A 23,853-nucleotide genomic window follows, 5' to 3' on the forward strand; every position below is an offset into this window, starting at 1 on the left:
GTTTCAGAAAATGCTTACGCATTCCTCAAATGCGGGTGCCGCACTGATCTCACAATTTCTCAAGTTCTAGACCGGCGCTCGCGGAGAGCGCAGAGTCCATACCCTAGCATCGACCTGTGGTTCCGCAATCCTTCCTCCAGTCGACGACGTCTGCTAGCGTAGGGACTCCGCGAACAACGAGTGTCCCGACTCTCGCAAGCGTAGGGACTCCTCTTCCAAAACACACACCGCGAAGACGAAACAAGGAGCGGAAGGGTAAATAGGAAAGGGGGAAAAGATCAACATGGCGGCGTCCCGCAGATTCGTCGTCGCCGCCTGCGTCGGCTGCAGCGGCAGGATCGACAGTTGCATGGCTTCGCGAAAGGAAATGTGAAAGTTTTGAGGACCTGGAGAACACACTTCAAGCGCCCGGACTCGGTGTTTGGGCACCGACGACAACCGTCTGCTCCGATGGCCCACTCGATCGATGTGTTCACATCGCTGGCGATCATAGCCTTCTGTGCGCGCCAAGGTAAGCTGCGGTTCTCGTTTCGCGCTTTCTGCGTTATGGATATATTCAAGGTCTGTAATCAGAGAGGCTTCATTGGCACGAGAAGGCCCTTGCCGTATTTGCAGGCATATGGAACTTTTTTCGTGTGGTCCATGCAAACTTGGTGTGGTCCCTGCACTGCAAACGTGCGTCGCTGGCAACAAATGGCTTCAATAGTTTCATAATGCATGTCGGTTGTTTGTTAGTTTAATAACATTCATTTCATTATCCGTTCAAACTTCTGTATCTCTGTGGTTAGTACTACAATCAACGGTCTGCGACCCCTTCCGTTAACGACGAAACTGAACGCTGCTATTTATGTCACACGTATATCGCTCACCTGTAAGAGTGCGTAGTTGTCTGTTGGTATATTTTGCTGCTGCGGCCGAAGTATGTGCAACAGTCCCTGGACAGACATCCAACGTTTAATTTTGCACTAATTTGCACGAGAACTTTAATTTCTTTTTTTACGTAACCTCTGTCAATTACGCGTCTGTAAAGTTGTTCAAAGGGAGCTCACACCACTAGAGGAAACACTGTGCAGCCAGTTTGCACAGAGTCTCTTCTGCGTTTGTGCATACGACGGCACCTTATTTCTGACAGATTTGCCATATATCGGGCATTAAATTTTGCGACGTTCTACGAATCACCTGCTGCGACGCCAAGAGACCAGAGCGGATCACCAACACGGATCGCCAATGCATGTCAGATTACGCCGCCAAAATCGTGAGCAGACCCCAGAAAAGCAGACAAAAATTGAGTAAATTTTGGATGTTCTCAAGCATACCGTTTTATCGCGTATCGACTGCAGTCGTTTTCTGCCCTTTAATTCTGCCAGCGAAAAACGTGATTCCAAAGTTTATCTTCTGCAGGCGCTAATTTATTATCAAGTTGCGGGAATTTTTCATATTTTATATTTTTATAGGGACATGTCAAGACTGTACAGAAAAAAAAATCACACTCCCAGATGAAAAATTTTGCAGCTTCTGGTATTTTGCGCACACCCAACGCTGCTTTCAGGGTCACAGTTACACTTTTTCTGGCTCATTCTTGTCATGAGAAGACGTTATGCAAACAAATCGGCACATTTTAGGCACTTTAAAGTGACCATGATTGCGAGACAAAAAAAGGCTAATTAAAACGCAGACTCGCCTGGGAAATATTACAGCTACCGAAAAACGCATAGTTGTTCATGTGATAAAGACGACTTTCTGCGTCATTTTGCGCGTCTGGCTCGACATTGTCTCATAGGCGAGATTTTCCTGATTTCATAACATTTTTATTGCGTCTTGTTTACGAGGATTTCAGGAGTGTTCATGCCGCACCCTGAAATATGCGCGCAGCGCCTGTAAGGTTTGCAAGTAGCTTGTCAGAATTGTTCCCAAGGCAGTTTAAATATTTATCTTACCTTTTCTTGCAGATATACCTGTGTGAAATGCTTTACTCGGGGGGCTCGGGGCTAACCGGGTGCGGCACCGTCGGGTGTCGTAACGCCAAACTCCCACGCTCGCCTTCTGCGCAAAGGCAGTGTTTTTGTCGATCGAAGAAGTGGGGTGCGAGAGGTCGAGGTTGTTGTGAGGTAAGGTGAGGCTTAGCTGGGGCGCGTCTTCGTAGTTCCTCCGGCAAATGCACCGCCGTGGTTATTGCGCTTAGATAATAAGGTCGACCGCATCCGCCTCGCATGCGGGAGGCGCGGGGGGGTGGGGGGGTGGGGGGGGGGGTCGATCCGTGCCTCCGTATAACCCACCGATGCATGCTCGTTGGTGCTCGGCTTCTTTACGGTGAAATGCTTGGGAAACGGGTCTCCGACTCCTCATTGTGTGGACGAAAACACCTTTTGCCATGGCGCACCTCCCTTACAAAAATTTATTTAGACAGTTTATAGACTGTCTATAGACTTTTGTCTATAAGGTCTATAGACTTTCTATACTACAGCTTAGTATATAGGAAATACAAATCCTACAGACAGTCAAGAGACAATCTTCACTCTAAACACAAATACACTTACATGGGAGTAAAAAGGGTGTAAACTGTCTTCTAGCGAAAAGGGTGTTCGCTAGAGGACAGTTTTACTCCCTTTTTACTCCTTTTGTTTAGAGTGCATATTTATGGCCGTACACTTTTAGTCGAATATATCTATAGCCAGTCTACAGAGTATATGATTAGACAAAAGTAAATATAGGAAGCCAATAGTCTATGAGAAGTCTATAGACAGTCTACAGACCATTTTTACAAGATGTTGGCCGCAGGTGGTCTTGCGCCATAAAAATCCATCACTTGTGGCCGACCACTTGTGGCACAGTTCTGCTGCGCTGGCAGTCCGCTGTCACCTGTCGGATAAGCACCCATCAGGTGTCTCCAGCTTATCAAATCCAGATCAGCGTCTTGAGGGTATTTTGGAAAAACGGGGGGGGGGGGGGGGGGGGGCTCCCTTGGGTAGTACTCCCGCGGGTGTTAAAAGACGCCGCACAGAGAGCCACGTTGCATCCCTGCCCCCTTGAGAGAAGCTATATAGCAGGACTCTCGTCTCCACGTTGCGACCTTGGAAGTACATAAGGTAATGCTGTAAATAATCGCAGAAAGCACATACAAGCAACACAGCGGAGATGATGTCAGTCCTGTCTTGTGCACCGATCTGCGCTGAAATGCGAGCAGAACCCGTGCGAACGCAGTGTGTGGTGTTGTTTTATTGGGGCGCGTGTTGCAGTGGCCTCTGCGGCATTTTCGCACATCAAGGAAAAACAAATGTCTTAAATGTTGCTCGCCGACACCGTCATAAAAGCCGCGGGCTTGACCAACGGAAAAGGGAACACGAAGAAAAAGAACAGGGAAAGATAACAAAATGCCGCCTCTGCTGCGAATTCTTCACGCAAGTTAGCGGCTTTAAGTACGGTGATGAGCAGAAATGAAGGAAACTTATTTCCTACTAGCTGGACCTTGATGAATGAGGAGATTAAAGTTTCATTAGTAGTTTTTCGTTTCTTTCCCTTGTGTACGTTGCTTCGAAAAACCTTATCTTTCTTGAGCAGAGGGAGGGAAATGTAAGTTGCAATTGACAGATATTCAAGAATTATTTATTATCGCATCTATGCAGCTATCGCCAAAAAATGCTTGGGCTGTGGAAAGGCTATACAATTGCATAAAACGCATCTGAGAGCTCTTATAATGTTCTCTAACCATAGTAATGTTGTTTCTGAATGCCTGTAGCTAATGGTTCTGTCGTAATTTTTCTTTTTTTTCCCCGTTTTTGTAGAATCCTCGTCGTGACTTCGCGAGTTCTGTAGTGATACTCTGCCGAATAGTTGACAAAAAACAGGAACAGGGCTTCCTAGTCCGCTTGGTGCACATTCAAAACAGGACGCAAGCATGAATTTTTTTTTCGGGGGGGGGGGGTGGAAACAAATGATGACGTGGGGGGGGGGGGATTATCGCGAAAAAATAAAACAGAAGCCAAAATAGAGAAAGTAATGAGCAGGAAAAAGTAAGTAAGAGGAGTACGGTAAACCGGTGTACGTCTCCGCTAGTACGTCTGCGGTATGCTAAAAACGTCTAATAAAGCGCTCTCCGTAGGCTCTGTCCGAACTTACCGACTGCCACTTTGCTCTTTGCATGGCTTGCACACACTATACTTTTCGCCCGCTTTCTTCGTTCGTTTAACAGGACAAAACTGAGGTCGCTGCTTTTCTGCTCGTGAACAGCGCATTCCGTGCCGCGTAACAACACAACAACATTGGGAAAACTATAGTTAGCTTTCGCTTACGAGAACTAATCCACAGCAGCACGGAGCCAAATTTTTTACCACAAGACTAGGCCAGTCGCAACTCGCAAGTGCACCAACACATCGTCCGTCACGTGGGCCAGCAGATAGTCATCGAGGTTCCAAGATCTGTTCGCGATGTCTTCCGCAGCAGCAAATTTTAAGCGTGGCGTTTGATTGTTGCGCTCGGACACTTTGACATGATTCTTGTAAAAGTGCACAACGGCTCGAAGCCAAACAAGGAAGGGACAAAACACAGCGCTGATTGGCTTCGAGCCGTTGCGCTGGTTTACGAGAAGCATGTGTGACCAACTCGCCCACCAGTTCATGTTGTATTTGGCATAGGCCGTACGAGAAAGTTGCGAAGATCGCAACGTATGGTGTCGCCGCCACGCGGCCGCCTCCAGTACCACCTGAGAGATGATACCGGCGAACCCTTATGCGAATGAATTTTGCCTTTATTTGTTTTTCCTTGCTGTTTCCTGATGAGACTTCATACAGACTTTTCCTTTTTTCTGACTAAACGAAGTTCACTTTCAACTGACTGTTTTTGGATTGGTTTATGGGGGTTTAACGTCCCAAAGCGACTCAGGCTATGAGGGACGCCGTAGTGAAGGGCTCCGGAAATTTCGACCACCTGGGGTTCTTTTACGTGCACTGACATCGCACAGCACACGGGCCTATATAATTTCGCCTCCATCGAAATTCGACTGCCGCGGCCGGGATTGAACCCGCGTCTTTCGGGCCGTGACTTTGTTTTTACTTACTATCATTTTATAAAAGGAAGTTCACTTTAAACTGAATTTGTTTATACTTCCTTTTTTTCACAAAAGGAAGTTCACATTGAAATGACCTTGTTTACACTTCCTTTCTTTTGGCAAGGGAGTCCACCTTGAACTGCTTGTTTAGACTTCGTTTCTTGTGTAAGTGTAATCAAGTTAATAAGGATATAGCTTTGGGTACGTCGGTTGCTCATCATAAAATTTTAAGCAGCGCGATAAAACAATGACGGCGAAGAAACACAAGCTGTTGCTCCTACGTTTCTTGATCGTCGTCCGTGTTGCTTTAAATGTTAAGCGTAATCGCTGCCTTTTTTTATACCACTGTGCTTCACTGTGAACCCGGTCAGTCCTTCCCATGGTAGACCCCTTGGCCCCATGGACCCATTTGTTACGCTTCAACAAAGGCACACGTGCGTATTATCTGACTTTAAGGCTGAGCACATAGTCAGCACAGCTGTTTTCAGATACAGAATGGCTAAGACCTAGTTTCATAACAAGGCACCCGGAGAAGCTCAATTTCGGCCGGGCAATATGGTATCCGAGAAGGAGCGTCTCTTATTTTCTAATGCGATACCATTGCATGGCCCAAGCTTCAGAGCCGGTCCATGCACTGTGAGCTGTCATAAATAGTACATCCGAGAACAGAGCACACGTAATGCGTGTGCAGGGGAGCATAAATGCAAGTATCCGACGTACAAGTTTCAGGGCTATAATGTGCCTTGCAAGTGGTTTTCTCCACGAGTACCCACCGTTTCGGCTTGAGACTAAAACAGAAGTAGCCTGCATAAATTCATTCGCTTAATCATTGCTTAAGTTATGACCGTTGTCTGTGACCATGTATCATGTGCCAGACTGTCAGAACTGCGCAGCTTGGCTCTAACGAAACCACGTTGACTGTATACGTGTAGTCGTAGTCCAGGACAGACATTTCAGCTGTGACCACGGACAAGCGACATGTGTTTGAATACGTATGGCTCGCGATTGTGCTGCTGCTATAATATAATCTGTCACAGACCGAACACAAAAAAAATTACAGAGAATTTTTGCGTAAATTATATAAACGTGCGAAAACAGAATTGCATGAACGATAACGACGGCGATGAAGAAAGAGAACAGCTCTGTATATGTCTTCGTGCCGCAGATGGAAGTTGATTAAGAGGACCCTCACCCCTTTGTTTCTTCGATATTCATTCCGATTTTCTCAGAATATCTCAAAATTTGTTTTTTTCACAGATTACTTATTTATATTTATGAGCCGCTTGAGATAAACCTCGATGAACTTTATCTTGTTTGGATCTGCACCAAACCCTGGCCAATCTCCCACCGTGGTCATGTGCCATCGCTTTTGAGGCAACAACAACACGAGGCGCGCTCGACTGCAGGGATAGACTAGGATTTCGTAGCCTAGGATCAGCTGCAAAATCCTAGGCTATCGCTGCAGCCCAGCAGGCCTTTTTAAACTCCACACTTCGATCCTATAGATACCCGTCAGGGCCTGGCTTCGCGCCAAAGAAACTTTTGTGCCATGGTCGTGAGCTGTCGCCTGTGCGGCCAACCAGAGATCATCGATCACTGCTTTGTGTGGCGCCGTGATGCAGTGTTTTTATGGGACATACTTCAACGATCAATCAAAAAGACATCGAGATATCGCCTTACACTATAAAGTTCTTGCCTGCCTTGAAAAACCCCGGGATTCCGTACGATCTGTTAATGCTGATTGGACTTTCTTAGCCCGTGGAAGGGCCGCATGATGGATCTACACGCAGAACTGCCTCGTTCATTGAAGTCGGTTCAGTGAACAGTGCGCCTTGGTGCGGGGGGTTTGTGCTGCGCAGGACCGGCCGCCTGAATGGTTGCCGATTTTCGATGCGTATGTCTTGTCATCTGCAATTTTGATGTGCTGCTGGAGTGCAGTGTACGAAGACCTGAGAATGTGTGTCTGTATCGCGGAATAGTACGCGTGTACGTAAAGATTTTGGTGGCTCAGCGGAATTGATTGCCACGCAGTTAAGAAAAAACTGTGGCGATAGCCTATGGTGCTCTTGAGCATGGCCGGCGAAGCTGATCTGTCCGCGCCGCCGCGAAATCTCGGTGGCGGCAACATTTGTATGATTTTTTATTTATTTATTTTACTTGACACAAAGCCACCAATATCGCAGTAATAGTTAAACAGATAATATTAGTTAACCCAGCCTGCTTTTAGAACATCTATTCTGATGCACTCTACATCGCTGACAATGCTATAACAAAAAGAGTGCTTTCTGCATTAAAAAGTCTGTTCTTGAACATAGATGTCTCAGGCGAGACACCCTGTATATATGCCTCATTGTTACGAAGTTAGCTGACAGACCATCGCCGTCATCGTCGGTTGTGCTAGGGTTATGGTACATAGCTGGCACTAAGATAAGCAGGATATTTGGTGGTTGCCTGGCAATTCTTTCGCTCTAACGTCACGTGTTCCTAAATTTGGCTGCCGACTGCAAAATACGACAGTACGCTGGTCCTGAGCGCAGGTGAAATGAATCCTGTTAGAACATGTAATTTTACAGAACTTTTTAAATTTTTCCAGTCTAATTCGTTTTTTACATCCGCGCAGAATGGTTTTCGAAAGTCGTTTTCGTGCGTCGCTCAACTTGCCTGCTTGACTAAAAAGGTTCACCATATTCTTCATCGCGCATCAGAAACTGGCTGCATTTTCCTTGATTACTCTAAATCATTCGACAAAGTGCGCCATAGTTTAATATATTTTAAGCTAACCCGATCTGCTCTTATCCGCTGCGGGTCGACATGCGTGCTTTAACGAACCCCAACGCACAAGACAGCTGAAGGTGCTAACGCTAAACTCAATTGCCACACATTAGCGAGGGAGCCGAAATTACAGCAAAATAATTCACTAAAAATACAGAGGGAAAAACAAGCGCGATGATGATGATGATCGAACTTTATTTCGTTAACGATAAGTTAACTATCAGATTTAGAGAAGGGGTGTAACATGCCCAAAATTATGTGCAAAAGCATTTTTGAACCCGGAAGAGTACCCGCCGCGGTGGCTCAGTGGTTAGGGCGCTCGACTACTGATCCGGAGTACCCGGGTTCGACCCCAACCGCGGCGGCTGCGTTTTTATGGAGGAAAAACGCTAAGGCGCCCGTGTGCTGTGCGATGTCAGTGCACGTTAAAGATCCCCAGGTGGTCGAAATTATGCCGGAGCCCTCCACTACGGACACCTCTTTCTTTCTTTCTTTCTTCTTTCGCTCCCTCCTTTATCCCTTCCCTTACGCCGCGGTTCAGGTGTCCAACGATATATGAGACAGATACTGCGCTATTTCCTTTCCCCAAAAACCAATTATTATTATTAACCCGGAAGAGTGTATGAGCACATTTTTTTCATAATAATAATAATAATAATAATAATAATAATTGATTTTTGGGGGAAAGGAAATGGCGCAGTATCTGTCTCATATATCGTTGGACACCTGAACCGCGCCGTAAGGGAAGGGATAAAGGAGGGAGTGAAAGAGGAAAGGAAGAAAGAGGTGCCGTAGTGGAGGGCTCCGGAATAATTTCGACCACCTGGGGATCTTTAACGTGCACTGACATCGCACAGCACACGGGCGCCTTAGCGTTTTTCCTCCATAAAAACGCAGCCGCCGCGGTCGTGTTCGAACCCGGGAACTCCGGATCAGTAGTCGAGCGCCCTAACCATGCACTGAGCCACCGCGGCGGGGCACATTTTTTTCATATATTTCAATATTTCACTATAAGAATCAATATATACTCCGATCTGCCGTCGGAAGGCTTGATTTTTTTATATTAACGTTTTTGCAATCGCCAAAAGCGTTCCCCATTGGTGTTCTATAGCTGTCTTATATACTTGCTGGATGCGAGCGATGGAAACACTATAAAGGAAGGATTTTTGCTGCATATCGGAAGAATGGACCATTGCCTTCAATATTTTCATACCAGTACTCAACAGTTTTCCAGTATTGAAAATTTTTTTCCCATAATGTTGGACGTGAGTCTTCTCTTCTTGACCTTGAGGATCCGTGGAGTGGCGTTCTGCGAATTCCCGATGCATGGCCCTCTTTTTGGTTTGAGCGTCCGGGCTTGTCACCGCATCCTCCCACTCTGCTTGCTTAGAGAGGCCCATGGGAGCCAGGTACTCAGGGCATTCGTGTAATATATGAACTATATCGGCCTTGGAATGGCCACAGATCCTGCATATTAGAGAATACGATCCGGGATAAACGACAGACCATTTATATTAGCTGGGTAGAGTACCTGTCTAGAGTTGTCTCCATATGTTGCCCGCTCTAGTTTTTTATGGAAGAGATAAGATTTTTGTCAGGGGGTGGGTAGTGAACTCTATCGTTTCGGTAGTGCATCGTTATTTAGTGGCACCCTACGCTCCCTAGCCGATGCCGGGTTTGGGCAGCCCAAAGCTTTCATGCCGCGCAGAATGCTGCGGAACCTGATCGTTCTGCGGCGCATCCTGTCTGCAGCGCACCCCCATACAACTGCCATAAGGAAGCAAAATCTGAATAGGAACTGTGTTTGTAGCGATAGCTACACTACGCCAGCCACTTCGCGAGAACAGCGTGACTGCGCGCTGAGCCGTGGCACCACCGCTCCGCCAGCTGTGCGCATGCGCGGAGTGACGTCATAGCCCGCAGCTGGTGTGCACGCCGCGCGCCGACGGCGGAGCAGACGCCGCCCGCCTCGTCAGTTGTGCGCATGCGCGGAGTGACCTCAGAGCACGCAGCTGGTGTGCGCGCCGCGCGCTTCCATTACGCTAGCATTTCGAGCCTTCAGCGTGGCGGCGCCGTGGCCACTGTGGCAGCTACCGGCTGCACGGCGAAGCCTAGTGGGGGAAGAGTGGAGAGGGTGTACAGAGTGAATCCGCGTCCAGGGAAGATGAGGGAGGAACGCCCAGTGAAACAGAGCGGCGGAAGACTGACTTTGCTATTCGACTGAGCGAGTTCCACTCGGCCAGATGTAGCTATCGCGTCACTCCATTTTTAACCAGAGCTAAACCACAGCCATTTTTACCTAAGACTTTACATATTTAAAAAAATAGGCTTTTTGAGTTAGTAATAATAATAATAATTGGTTCTTGTGGAAAGGAAATGGCGCAGCATCTGTTTCATATATCGTTGGACACCTGAACCGCGCCGTAAGGGAAGAGATAAAGGAGGGAGTGAAAGAAGAAAGGAAGAAAGAGGTGCCGTAGTGGAAGGCTCCGGATTAATTTCGACCACCTGCGGATCTTGAACGAAGAGCGCTTTTTTCGGCGTAGCATTGTCAGCGGTGTAGTACATCAGAATACAGCTCAGACGTGCTAACTAGCAGCCTGGTTAATTAATATCGAATAATGAACTTTTTAACTATCACTGTTAGGCTCCTTAATTATTGAAAGGCATGTAGCCCAAGGTAAATAATATCCATATCAGTTTTTAGAATTTCGAAAACGCGGTCACCTTCGGCACTGTGGCCCAACAAATTTTTGCTATTTGGACTAGTTACGTGCACTGGAGAGGTTGCTTCGCCTGCAAACATCTCGAAAGCGCATTAGATTTAGCGTGATGTAGACAAAATTTTTTTGGCCCAGAGCGCCGAGGGTGACCGCGTTTTCGAAATTCTAAAAACTGATATTGATATTACCTACCTTGGGCTAAATGCCTTTCAATAATTAAGGAGCCTAACGGTGATAGTTAGAGTTAACTATTCAATATTAGTTAACGAGCCTGGTAGCACGTATTATAAGTATTCTAATGTACTACACCGCTGACGGTGCTATGCTGAAAAAAGCTATCTTCTGACTCAGAAAGCCTATTTTTAAAAATTATGTGAAGTGTATCCTGCTATTTATGGCCTTAGCGACAGTTGCTTTTACGAACGGTAATTTTCTAGCGCATTTGATGTAGATTAATTCGCGTATTTCTAGCGAATGGTTGCGGTTCATATTAAGTTGGCAAGCAATTAAGCATCCTTACAACCGCTTTCGCGGTGAGGAAAATACACCACGCTGCGGCGGCGCCGCTAACTATAGTCTAAGAGGGAGCGGTAGCGCGCGGAAGTGTTTGTTTCCGCCTCTTATGGTGCTTCGTCGGCTAGTTAAGACGTTCGTTTCACATTTTTGGTATAAAAGTGTTGGCGGTTTTCACGACATAAGACTGGTTTCACGACATAGGGGTTGGCTTCCTGGCCCTACGGGGCTGGGATGTACGAAATCTCACCAATGTGGCGAGGGCTTCTTGTCACCGGGGGTATCTGAAAAAAAAAAATGAAATTGGGAATCCGACCGCGGTGGCTGCGTTTCGATGGAGGCGAAACGCTAAGGCGCCCGTCTGCTGTGCTATGCCAGTGCACGTTAAAGATACCCAGGTGATCGAAATTATTCCGGAGCCCTCCACTACGGCACCTCTTTCTTCTTTCAGGCCCTCCTTTATCCCTTTTCTGACGGCGCGGTTCAGGTGTCCGCCGCTATGTGAGACGGATACTGCGCCGTTTCCTTTCCCCAAAAACCAATGTATTATTGTTATTGTTATAAAGGAAATGGCGCAGTATCTGTCACATATCGGCCGACACCTGAACCGCGCGTAAAGGAAAGGGAGGAAGGTGGGAGTGAAAGAATAGAGAGAGAAATAGGTCCCGTAGTGGAGGGCTACGGAAAAACTTCGACCACCTCGGGATCTTTAACGTGCGCTGACATCGCACAGCACCGGGGCGCCTTTGCGTTTGGCCTGCATCGAAACGCGGCCGCCGCGGCCGGGTTCGAACCCGAGAACTCCGGATCAGTAGCCGAGCGCCCTAAACACTGAGCCACCGCGGCGGGTAGGGGTGTCTGTTGCTAAACCGTAGTCGTAGTTTCAGATGACGGGGTTGTTGCGATTCGCGTCTTGTGTTTGAACCTTCTCGCGTCTTTTAACTCTCCTACTGTCTGCACCTGGCAGCAGTTGTGGCTCTGCTTCAGCCAGTGGGCAGGCCCGTGCACTTTCCTTTTCATTCCTCCTGCAGTCGCAACAACAACATAATGACATAGACGTCACACACTGCAGCTGCACCGCGATCCCGTCTACAGAGAATTCGGCCCACAGATTTACGCCGCGTTTTGCTGGTGCTGCGTAGCAGTGGTAGATTCCAAAAACAAACCAATCATACGTGGGCATCGTTTCAAAAGGATGTCCAGGAAACGGCAGAAACTGTGGCGATCACTATAGCAAGCAAACGTAACGACAATGCTGGGCTGCAGGAACTTTACAGCAGGCAGAAGCTCCACAACGAGTTGCCAAAGTACTTCGCGACATGAAGCTCAAATATAGGATAACGTAGACCCCCGCCCCCCGCAAGCCTGGAGGGAAATGAGGCATATTTTCTGGAAGTTCTTTATAGCGCTACAAAACACAAGGACACAAAAAGAAGTACGCTGGACGGGCGCCCGTCCTGTGTACTTCCTGTGTCCTTGTGTTTTGTAGAGCTATAAAGAACTTCCAGAAAATATGCCTCACCAACTAGCCCCACAACGTGTTTTGTTGAGGGAAATGAGAGAGAGAGAGAAACTTTATTGTTGGAGAGGAAGTCGGGGCACGCCCCTGGGTCTCCGCACGACCCCACTGCACTCAAGTGTTTATGTCCCTAAGGTCCATAACACTGGCAGCCCGGCCGGTGGCGATTGTCTGCACGGCTGGGTCCTCCGAGCGCAGTAGGGTCTCCCAGTCCTCCCAGGTCTTGAGGTCCTCTAGGCCGCGCGGGGGAGGGTCCGCCGGGCAGAGCGAGAGGATGTGGAGGGAAGAGGCGAATGGTTCTGGGCACAAGGTGCAGGCAGGAGTGGGGGAAGGAGGGGTGATAGTGGGCTAGGGTCAGGGGTGAGGGGAGTGTGTGTGTCTGTAGTTTGCGCCAGAGTGTTGCGTGTTTATTATCTAGGGAGGGGTGGGGCGGGGGGTAGAGCTGGCGCGAGGCTCTGTAGGCCTGCGTCATCTCGCTGAACGAGTGCATTGGCTCCCTCGCGAATCCCCGATCCGAGGCCACGTGAACCCGGTTTAAAGAACGTCGGGCTAAAAGGTTGGCGGCCTCGTTTCCGGGATTCCCGGAGTGCGCAGGCACCCATATAAGCTCTACATGGCGGGGTGGGGGTGCATCGGGCGAGCCCAGTATGCCAAAAGCAGGAACGTGGACTCGACCTCGTGCAAAATTTAGAATTGCAGTTTTAGAGTCTGTTAAAATGTACTGGGCTTCCGTGCGGGTGATGGCAATTGCGGTGACATCTGGGGTGGTGTCAGGGGGGAGAGGCAGTGTGAGGAGGGCGGATGAAGAGGAGTCCACCACGGCTGCTGTTGCTTCGTCACCCGTGCAGGCAGCGTCCACCCATATGGCGTCCGGCTCGGAGCCGTACACTCGGTGGGGTGCCTTCGCACGGGCTCTGCGGCGCTGCTCATGGTGGGAGGGGTGCATATTTTTTGGCAGTGGCTTGATGACCAGCTCTCGGTGAAGGGATAGAGGAATGGGGAGGAGGGTTGGGTCGTTGGCCGGTATTCTGATTCCGAGGGAGACCTGAACCGCGCCGTAAGGGAAGGGATAAGGAAGGGACTGAAAGAAGAAAGGAAGAAGGAGGGGCCGTAGTGGAGGGCTCCGGAATAATTTCGACCACCTGGGGATCTTTAACGTGCACTGACATCGCACAGCACACGGGCGCCTTAGCGTTTTTCCTCCATAAAAACGCAGCCGCCGCGGTCGGGTTCGAACCCGGGAACTCCGGATCAGTAGCCGAGTAGCGCTCGGCTACTGATCCGGAGTTCCCGGGTTCGAACCCGTGTAGGAGGGGGAAGAGCGTGTAGGAGGGGGAAGAGAAAGGTCCAAAATGTATCTCAGCCGTGCGGTTAGTGAGGAATGCTTGAATGTAGGCGTACGTGCGCGCACCCACATTCAATGGAGATAGGGCAGTCATGATCGCCTGAGGTTCGATGCGATCAAAAGCTTTGGAGAGATCCAAAGCTAAGACTGCCTTTGTGTGACCAGGCAGAAGCGGGTCGAAAATGTCATGTGTGAGTTGCAGCATGAATGAGGCAGCCCACAATCTAGCTCGCAACCGCACTAACCATCTCCCGCACCCCACCCCCCTCCTGATACGACACCGCGGCGGCCGCGTTTCAATGGAGGCGAAACGCAAAAGGCGCCCGTGTGCTGTGCGATGTCAGTGCACGTTAAATTGGCTTTGAAACACCTTCCGAGGAAAGCACATCATTTCGCTTAATCACTGCATTGTGTTGTCATGAGCACCTGAGCCGAATAATATGCTTCTACACGCAGCAGGGAACCCACAATCACGCGCAAAAGTTGACGAGCCCTTCACGGCGAGTTTTTCATGCTCGCACCTTCCTCCGTCGCTCGCATCTACGTATACATATTGAGAGGTGACTATTGGTTAATTCATTCAGACGTTAGGCGGCTACCAAGGCCGCGTAGCTCCGGCGGGTCAGGAAGCTCTCCCCCGGAAGTAGGGCCGGCGGAGGAGCACCGACCTTCCAATGTGCAAAAAATGACGAGAGGAGAGAAAAGCGCGAAGACGCTGCAATTCAAATTTTGACTACAGATAAATCAGCTTCTAGAAAGCGCATTAGAAAATTTCTTGCCAGACAGTACTCGTGAAGGAGGGTGCTTTAGCACCCCAGCCATACTACAACTTTATTAGAGTCCCTTTAAAGATCTCCACGAGAACGAAAATTATTCCGGAGTCCTCCACTAAGCATTTCTTCCTTCCTTCTTCCACTCCCTCCTTTATTCCTTCCCTTATGGAGCAGTTCAGGTGTCAGACGGCGTTCCCGTTGTTCACACGCGCCTTATCACCCATCATGTGGATTTCATGCTTGTTTTGTGGTTTTTTTTACCCTTTCTGATTCATTTTTTACTGTCAAATTTTTTGCATATTTGCTGTTCTTATGTTTTCTTTTTCATTTTGCATATTTTTTTTAAATTTTTCTCATTTCTGCATATTTTTTAAATTTGCTGATTTTTGCATATTTTAAGATTTTTCTCATTTTTGCATATTTTATTTACTATTTTAAAATTTTAAAGATTTTTATATTTTCCCCCAATTCTTATATATTTTTTGCACTGTTGGGTAGTTTTCCACTCAGAGTAGCAGTGAATTTTTAGCCTGGCGTTTTTTGCTCACGACGACACGATTTTGCTTACGACGACACGAAAATTTCGTTGGAGAGTAGAGGTATACAGCTTCGCTGTAACACCAGTTTTAATAATAATAATTGGTTTTTTTTGGGGAAAGGAAATGGCGCAGTATCTGTCATATATCGTTGGACACCTGAACTGCGCCGTAAGGGAAGGGTAAAGGAGGGAGTGAAAGAAGAAAGGAAGAGAGAGGTGCCGTAGTGCAGGGCTCCGGAATAATTTCGACCACCTGGGGATCTTTAACGTGCACTGACATCGCACAACACACGGGCGCCTTAGCGTTTTTCCTCCATAAAAACGCAGCCGCCGCGGTCGGGTTCGAACCCGGGAACTCCGGATCAGTAGTCGAGCGCTCTAACCACTGAGCCACCGCGGCGGGGCAACACCAGTTTTCCATCACGAGATTTCGCCCTACCTTGTTCCGCTGCACCTGGCGTTTCTCATCTTCAGTGACCGACTCCACGGTCTCTCTGAACAGAGCTGCGATTTTGAAACGTTCATCGGTGTTCATGCAGTGGTTCCTTCATCGCTCCTTTGCACCCGCGCATATTTCAGTCCCCCGCCGCTATCAGGAAGTCGTTTCCGGTCTCCTGGCCTAGTTTCCCTGACTCCGTCCTGTTGCGTCATTTTCTTGTTCACCTTCACCGTTTTCTCGGTTAATCTTCACGGCTGCAGCTACGCAGCTTTTACGCGATAGCTTATACAGGTCGTTTGGTCGAAAAGCTGTCGGCATGTCAGAAATTGTCAGGGGCTGCGTAAGAAAAGTCATATCATGGCAATTCGTGGTTCTAGTGATTGATTATTGACTGGTGTGTGATAGGCGATGACAAGTTAATGCAATAATTGTAACTGATTGATTAACTAAAGACATTAAAAAAATGGGAAAAATGCCTTCAAAGTGTCAAACTGCTCAGAATGGAAAGCCTAACCCTCGCGACATGCCCAACAGCCAACACCCTCTAAAGAGGGCGAGCACTCCTCCTCCTTTCTCTCCCACTCACTCACCCCCACACACACACAGCGCAGCGACCGTCCACTCAGAAGAGAGATAAATGCGCGCGCTGTGTCCCCCTTTCCACTCCTAACAAGCATCGCAACTCGCGCGACGGCAGCGCCTCCCGCTCGTCTCGTGGTGGTGGTGGTGGTGAAAACATTTATTACGGATGAATAGGAGGTATGTTTGGATCAGCCCGTAAGGGACCGATCCGTACAAGCACTAGGTGGAGGTCCCTAGTATGGGACCCCAGTGGCGGTTGCCGCCGCCCGGGCGCGCCCGACTAAGGCTTGTTGGGCCTGTAAGTCGTGGCAGCCGAGCAGGGTCGCCTCCCAGTCCTCCCGGGTTGGGTTGGGGATGGGGGGAATAGCGGGGTTGGAGGGGCAGGCCCAAACCATGTGATAGGCGTCAGAGGACACTGCACTACAGTGTGCATGGGCAGCTGCCACTAAAGGAGGGGTCAAAATGTTTTAGCGCTGCCGGGCACAGCAATGTATTGGTGAGAAGGCGGAGAAGGAGCCGCTCATCCGCCTTCTTGATGCCTTTACATGGGCTAGGGTAAAGGCGATGGCTGTCTTGATAGTAGGTTGCGATATTTTTGAACGTATAGACCGGATTAACATCGTGTTCCTGATCAGGTGGGGAGGAGAAAACAGCCCGGTGAGAGAGCGCGCGGGCGGCTGCGTCTGCTGCCTCGTTTCCTGCCAATTCCTAATGAGCAGGGGCCCATATGAGGTGACGGTGTGCGGGGTCCGTATCCCGTATGCAATTTTGGTATATTCGATAGGCTGGAAGGGAGTGCAGCCTTGTTCGACGTTCCGACAGGCCCCTCGCGAGTCGGTGATTATGTATTTTGAATTGGAATGTGAGGCCGCGAGAGCAATCGCGACCTCTTCTGCTTGTGTTGCACTGCGGGCTCTGAAAGTGAGGCCGTTAACTGTGTTGCTGTTGTGAACTACCGCGGCCGTGTACCATCCCCCGTGGTGAGGGCTGGAGGCGTCCACGTAGTAGACACCTGTTTTGTTGCCATAATATCGGGCTAGCGCTTCCGCTCGTGCCAGGCGCCGACCATTATGGTCTTCGTGTGACATGTTTGCTGGAAGAGGCCGCACGTGGAGGGCACGTCTCCACAGTTCCGGGATGCGAAACCTGTCTTCCATTGGAGGGGTGTGTTGGATATGGAGTCGAGCAAGAAGGCGGCGACCCGACTCCGTTAGCGACAGGCGCGTGTACTGGTTTGTAAGGTGCGCCTCCCGGAGCTCCCGGAAAGTGTTCACCACCCCAAGAGCCATAAGCCGGCTGTTTGAAGTAGTGATGGGGAGGTCAAGGGCACGTTTAACAATTTTGCGAAGGATGACCTCAAGGGCGTCCTCCTCTTGTTTCCGTAGGTGGAGATTAGGAGTCGAATAGAGAATTCGACTAGTTACGAAGGCGTTTGCCAGCCGCAAGGCATCCTTACTTCGTAACCCTCCGCGTTTGTTGGAAACCCGGCGGACCATGCGGCCCACCTGGTCCCCCACCTTACGGAGTTTGGCCAATGTAGTGTCTGGCCGCCTGTGTTTGTGGATGTAGAGTCCGAGTACCCGTATCTCATCACTTTCACGTATGGGACCGCTCTCAAGAGAGAGAGATATTTTAGTTGTGCACTTCTGTGAGGGGCGGAGGTGCACAAATTCCGATTTTTGAGGGGAACATTGAAGACCGCAGCGGCGGGCGTAGCGGTCTACTATCGTCGCCGATGTTTGCAGGCTGGTTTCAATGTCTCCTGTGCTGCCCTGTGTGGCCCACAGAGTGATGTCATCGGCGTACAGGGCGTGCTGCACGCCGGCGACACCACTCAGCTGGGCCGGCAGGTGCATCATGGCCAGATTAAAGAGCAGCGGGGAAAGTACCGCGCCTTGAGGGGTTCCCCGCGTGCCGAGTAGGTAGGGACCACGGTCTCTATCTTGAATTCGAATGTAGGATTGACGATCCATTAAAAAATTGGCTTATGTATTGGAATGTGTTGAGGCCACAGTCGGTGTGACTTAGGTTAGTGAGTATGATCTCATGTGTTACATTGTCAAATGCCCCTTTAAGATCCAGGGCGAGTACTACCCGGTCATTATGGGGGCATTCGAGGGGGCCAAGGACTTCCCGATTGAGTTGCAGGAGGACATCCTGTGCGGATCTGTGTGGGCGGAATCCGAACATGGTGCTCGCAAAGACTTGTTTGTGTTCAAGATATGTAGATAACCGATCCCGCACCATCGTCTCCATTAGTTTGCCCACACATGAGGTGAGAGAGATGGGGCGGAGGTTATCTGTGTCAATTGGTTTGCCAGCTTTAGGAATAAAAGTCACCAAAGCCGTTTTCCAATCGATTGGCAGGGGGGTGTCCCCGCGCCAAATCGCATTGACGTATTCCAGGAGGGACTGGTATGCCAAGTCGGGCAGGTTCGTCAAAAGCTTGACGGTGACCTTATCCCGTCCTGGCGCAGTGCCCCGTTTCATTTTGGCGAGAGCCACCCGCAGATCATGGAGCTGGAAAGGTTGATCCAGCTCCGTGTTCTCTCTGCCTGCATAAGAGTACGCAGATCCACGGGGGTCTTGGGCTGTACACAGATACTGGTCCCGAAGTTTCTGTGCCAGTTGAGTCGTGTTGCCAGGAAAATGGTGCATGGCTCGCTGCAAATGTTTTTGTGTTTCGGTTCGTGTTTGGGTTGGGTCGAGTAGGGCTCGAAAGAGACGCCAAGTGTTTCGGCTGGACATTTGTCGCGCGGCCGTGTTGCATCTATCTACCCAGTTGGAGTCGGCGAGTTGGGCCGCGTACTCTGCCGCTTTCTGGGTAAGCTCGGCAATTCGAGCTTTAAGCTTTCTGTTGTGTTTCTGGCGTCGCCAACGGCGGACGAGGCTGCGACGGGCTTCCCAGAGGTGTAGAAGGTGGTTATCCACGTCCGTGACCGCCTCTGAGAGCTGGATGTGTGTTTCATGCGAGGAAAGGTGTGCCAGCAGCTGTTGGGACCATGCTGTGTAGCCTTGCGCGGAAATGGGTGTATTATCAAGTGAGTTAAAATTTTGCCTGAATTTCGTCCAATATGGGATATGGGCTTGTGTTCTGGGACGCTTGAGGGGGCGTGTGCGTAGTGTAGTGTTAATGATGCAGTGGTCGCTACCGAGGGTCTCCTCGGTGTTGAGCCAGTCTGCGTGTTGTGTGTTGCGAGTGAAGGTTAAGTCCGGACACGTATCCCGTGTCACGGAATTTCCTAGCCGGGTTGGGTGGACAGGGTCCGTGTGGAGGGTGAGGCCCAACGTGGACGCAAGCTCCGCCAGCTTACGCCCGCGTGACTCCTCCTTGCGATACCCCCATTGCTGACTGGGAGCGTTAAAGTCGCCCACAATAAGCAGGGGATCGCGGCCCGCTACTCTTAGCGCGCGGGTAAAGAGGTCCGCAAAAGTCACTCGCTTTAGTTTGGGAGAGCAGTACACGTTGAGTATATGCAACGGTGGGTCCCTGCGGCGGACTGGTAGGAGGGTCACCATTACATAAGAGTACTCTAGTGGGAGGTCGAGATCCACTAGATTTGCTGTGTAGTCTTTGTGGACAAGAAGACAAGACGCGGGATCCTGTTGGAACGTCGTGTAATTTGAAATTGTGGCGCCCAGGCCTGGCTCTTGGAGGGCAACCACGGCTGGTAAGGACTCGAAATTTTCAAGGTAGAGGCGGAAATTGGCCCGCTTAGTGCGGTCCTTAAAGCCTCTACAGTTCCACTGTGTTCTTGAAGTTGACATGGCCGAATTGGAGATGGCGGAATTCCTTTGATTAAGGTGTCTCGCCATGATTTAAAATTCTTGGGGGGGAGGAGGAGGGATTGGCTGCCTCAGAGCCAGCTACTTGCGCCATCAAGGGGGTGATGACGGAAGGAGCGGGGCAGTTGTCCTCATTGTCCGAATCAATAATCAGACGGGTGAATTTTGAAGGGCGGGATACGTCCCTAATGGGTCCCGTCCGACGGAGGAGGCGGGGGTTGTCCGAGATGTGTTTTGAGACCACCGCGGGGACGGCAGATTTGACCTTTGTCAAGATCTGGTCCATGGCGGTCTCGATCATATCATCATCATCATCATCATCATCATCAGCCCTACTACACCCACTGCAGGGCAAAGGCCTCTCCCATGTCTCTCCAATTAACCCTATCCTTTGCCAGCCGCATCCACCCTTTGCCTGTAAACTTCTTAATTTCGTCCGCCCATCTAACCTTCTGCCGCCCCCTGCTACGCTTACTTTCTCTTGGAACCCACTCCGTTACCCTTAAAGACCAGCGGTTATCTTGCCTTCAGTTCTGCGGGCTCGGTGCGGCGGACGCCAATTTTGATTCTAAATTTTGAATTTTGTTGAGCAAAACCTCGTTCTGTGCCCGGAGCACGTCTATCTGTTTTTTGTATTCCGCGTCGAGTGCGGAGACGGTTACGAGGGAGGGTGAGGGATGGGAGGAAGAGGAGGCGATCTCAGCCCAGCTGCTCACCTGTTTGTGGTGTTGAGGCGCTGATGCCCGGGCGTCGGCAGCGCCAATTGTCTTGAGGGCCGGGAAGTGGCCAGTGTCTCTGCCGCTGGGCGGTGGAGGCGCCGTCTTCTTCCCGGGCGCTGGTTTCACCGACGGTGAAGAAGGTGACGATGTCTTGTGGTCGGTGCCGTGAGCACCACGCGGCGTTCCGCCACCGGCACCTGGTTTTGAATGACTTGGCTGCTTGCCATGTCGCTGGTTTTTTGGCACCTCTGGGCGCTTAGCCTTGGGGCCATGCACCTTGAGCTGCCGGAATTTTCCCGTGCAGTCGCGGGAGTTGGTAGCGTGGGCTTGCCCACAGACTGCACAGGACAGACTGCATTCATGCTGCGCCTTGACTCCGTCGACGGTCGGCGCCGTTTGGCCACACAGGCCGCACTTTTCATCCGGGCAGGGGCAGGTGTCTGCTCGGTGGCCCACAGTGCCGCACCGCACGCAGGCCGGAATGGTTTTCTTGTACGGACGCACAAGGGTCACCTCAGAGTTGTAATGCACATATCGCGGCACCACTTTTCCCACGAAGGTGAGCGACGCGACGTCGGATTTGCCAAGCTTGCGGATATGTAGCCAAGCTTGCGGATATGCCAAGCTTGCGGGCAAGCTCTCCAGCACGCCACTGGATCCTGTTTTGGAGGGACTCACTGGTCTCGTGCTTGGCCACGGTGATGACGCCGCGGCACACGTCTCCAGTGAGTTTCAACTGGCCGTACATGGAGAGCTGGCCCTTCGGTGATGTTAGTTGAAAATCCCGCAGAAGCTTGTCCGCGACGTGCGGCTCTCTGGTGCCTGCGACGATCAGGTTTTGCTCCCATGTGGGGAGCAGGCTGAGGGATGCTGCGGCCTTGGCGCCCAGGTAGTCCGCGAACGCTGCTCCCAGCTCGCCATGTTGGTAGACATCCCTGAGAGCGACGGTCACCCGGGGCTTCAGGATGATGACGATGTCTTCTGGATGAAGACGCGGCAGTGGCTTTGGTTTCCAAGAGGGTCCGGTCTTAGACTGGGCCCCTCCGTGAAGCGCTGCAGCGCGCGCAGCAGCGCTGTGCCGTGTTGAGCGGCCTGCCGACGTGGCGTCCGCTTTCTTGGAGGCGGCGTCCCGCTTGCGGGAGCGGCGTTCCACTAGTTTGAAGAGCCTGGGGTTCTCGATGGGCGCAGAATCCGGACTCTCAGGCGTTGGAGCTGAAGGAACCTCGGACCAGGCCATGGCGTCCGGGTCGTAGCCGCGTTGTACTTTTTGGGCAGCCATCTTGACACGGGTGGGCGACTCACTCACGGCCGAGCGTCGGCGTAGGCGTTAGGCCTAACGCCGTCGCCACGAAACGCAAGTGAGGATCGGCCCTAAAATGCGTAAATGTTGCCCCACCTGTGTGTGAGTGGTGTCCACAGGTAGCTGTCGACTTCGCGAACACAGACGCGGCTGTGTTGACGGGGTTCCGGCCGAGGAACCGTGGCTCCAGCCAAAAGTTGGTGGAGACGATGCGCTGTATGTCCACTCGCTTCGCGCGCTCACCGACCGGCCGCAGTCTCGTCTCGTTCGGCCGCAGTGGGGCCGTGCGGGCGCGCAGAACAACGCAGCGCACATCCAAGGTGCGTTCACCACGAAGCTTGCGGCTTGCTGCCCGTTCGTTCGACGCGGAAGCTACGCTGGCGTTCGTGGCATCGGGTTTGTCGAGAACGATGTGCCGACAAACTACGACTTCAACTTGAGTCCCGCGCGTTTCGGCAAGGCGCCTGGCAGCGCTTCTACGTGGTTTGCCGCTCCGCGCGTGCGTTTCACCGTACGTAGCAGAGCGATTTGTCTAATGGGCAAGCCGTCGCGCCGAACGGGTGATGGCGTTCCGTGGACTCCCTGGCAGTGCTGCAACACGCTGTCGCGTTCGACTCTGAAAGGCGAAGCTTAAGCGTCCTCCAATTTTTTTTCTCTACTTCCATCATGCCGTTAAAGATAACAGCCTAGCGCTGTGTGATAAATGAAATGCGAAGATTGCATGGTCGCTGAAGTGGGAACGGACGTTGGTTAACTGCGCTTAAGAAGTTACAGAGAGAGCCGGTGCATCTGCGCGTGTTTTCCGACGTGGCATGCAGGCGTCCGCCCAAAGCAGCCAACTGCAGCATGAACAGTCATTGTCATTAAGTCATTGTCTGGTTTCGGAACATGAGTCGGGCATAGAGCAAAGTACTCCACAAAATAAGCACGAAAACCACATGATGGATATGATAAGGCGCGTGTGAACAATGAGAACACAACTTGAAAGGGGCTGACTCCCCCGCCGCGGTGGCTCAGTGGTTAGGGCGCTCGACTACTGATCCGGAGTTCCCGGGTTCGAACCCGACCGCGGCGGCTGCGTTTTTATGGAGGAAAAACGCTAAGGCGCCCGTGTGCTGTGCGATGTCAGTGCACGTTAAAGATCCCCAGGTGGTCGAAATTATTCCGGAGCCCTCCACTACGGACCTATTTGTTCCTCTCTTCTTTCACTCCCTCCTTTATCCCTTCCCTTACGGCGAAGTTCAGGTGTCCAACGATATATGAGACAGATACTGCGCCATTTCCTTTCCACCAAAACCAATTATTATTATTATTAAGGGGCTGACGTCATTCGGAGCCCTCGTGTGAAGTGCAAACCGCACAATGCATGATAACGGAACCTGCAAAGAATGCGAAGCACGTTTCTTCTCCCCGCGTGTGTTCCTCGGTAAAGATTAAGGTTGCGCAAGCTACCCCGAGTGCAAAAGTACCCAACAGCATAGAAATCGTACATCATACTGATCATAATTCAAAGCAGTCGTGAATGTCGTTGTGAAGTAATAAAGGGTAATATATAAGCACATATCACTTGCCTCTGGTCTCACTTTTTGTAGAGCCACGTGTGTGACTTTTAAAGTGCCGTCGCAATGGGTAACTGGGTGTCGTTTTACAGCTTAGCTGTCCAACCACCTTCACAGCGTGTATTGGAAGCACATTTTTTCTTATTTTTTTTCTTAGTCCCAACATGATCTATGTCACTGTTGGGCCCCAAGTAACTGTGGCCTGTCTATCCCCGCCGTTCGACGTCACCAACGAGGCCTT

The 23,853-nt window shown here is 50.7% G+C and overlaps 1 protein-coding gene and 1 non-coding gene across 2 annotated transcripts in view; one reads left to right on the top strand and one right to left on the bottom strand.

The window, feature by feature from the left end:
* Positions 1-248: 248 nt before the first annotated feature.
* The window catches only part of LOC144107910 (UPAR/Ly6 domain-containing protein bou-like), a 47,528-nt gene continuing 23,923 nt past the window's right edge, over positions 249-23,853 (top strand). Inside the window, exon 1 of the mRNA XM_077641140.1 lies at positions 249-511. Coding sequence (XP_077497266.1) covers positions 451-511 — 61 coding nt within the window. The 5' untranslated portion in view covers positions 249-450. The remainder of the gene's footprint in view (positions 512-23,853) is intronic.
* On the bottom strand, positions 15,556-15,627 carry TRNAS-ACU (transfer RNA serine (anticodon ACU)). The gene has a single exon. It is a non-coding gene; the product is annotated as a tRNA-Ser (tRNA).

This window comes from Amblyomma americanum, chromosome 10 (genome assembly GCF_052857255.1).
Source record: "Amblyomma americanum isolate KBUSLIRL-KWMA chromosome 10, ASM5285725v1, whole genome shotgun sequence".
In the NCBI taxonomy this organism is placed as follows: Eukaryota; Metazoa; Arthropoda; class Arachnida; order Ixodida; family Ixodidae; genus Amblyomma; species Amblyomma americanum.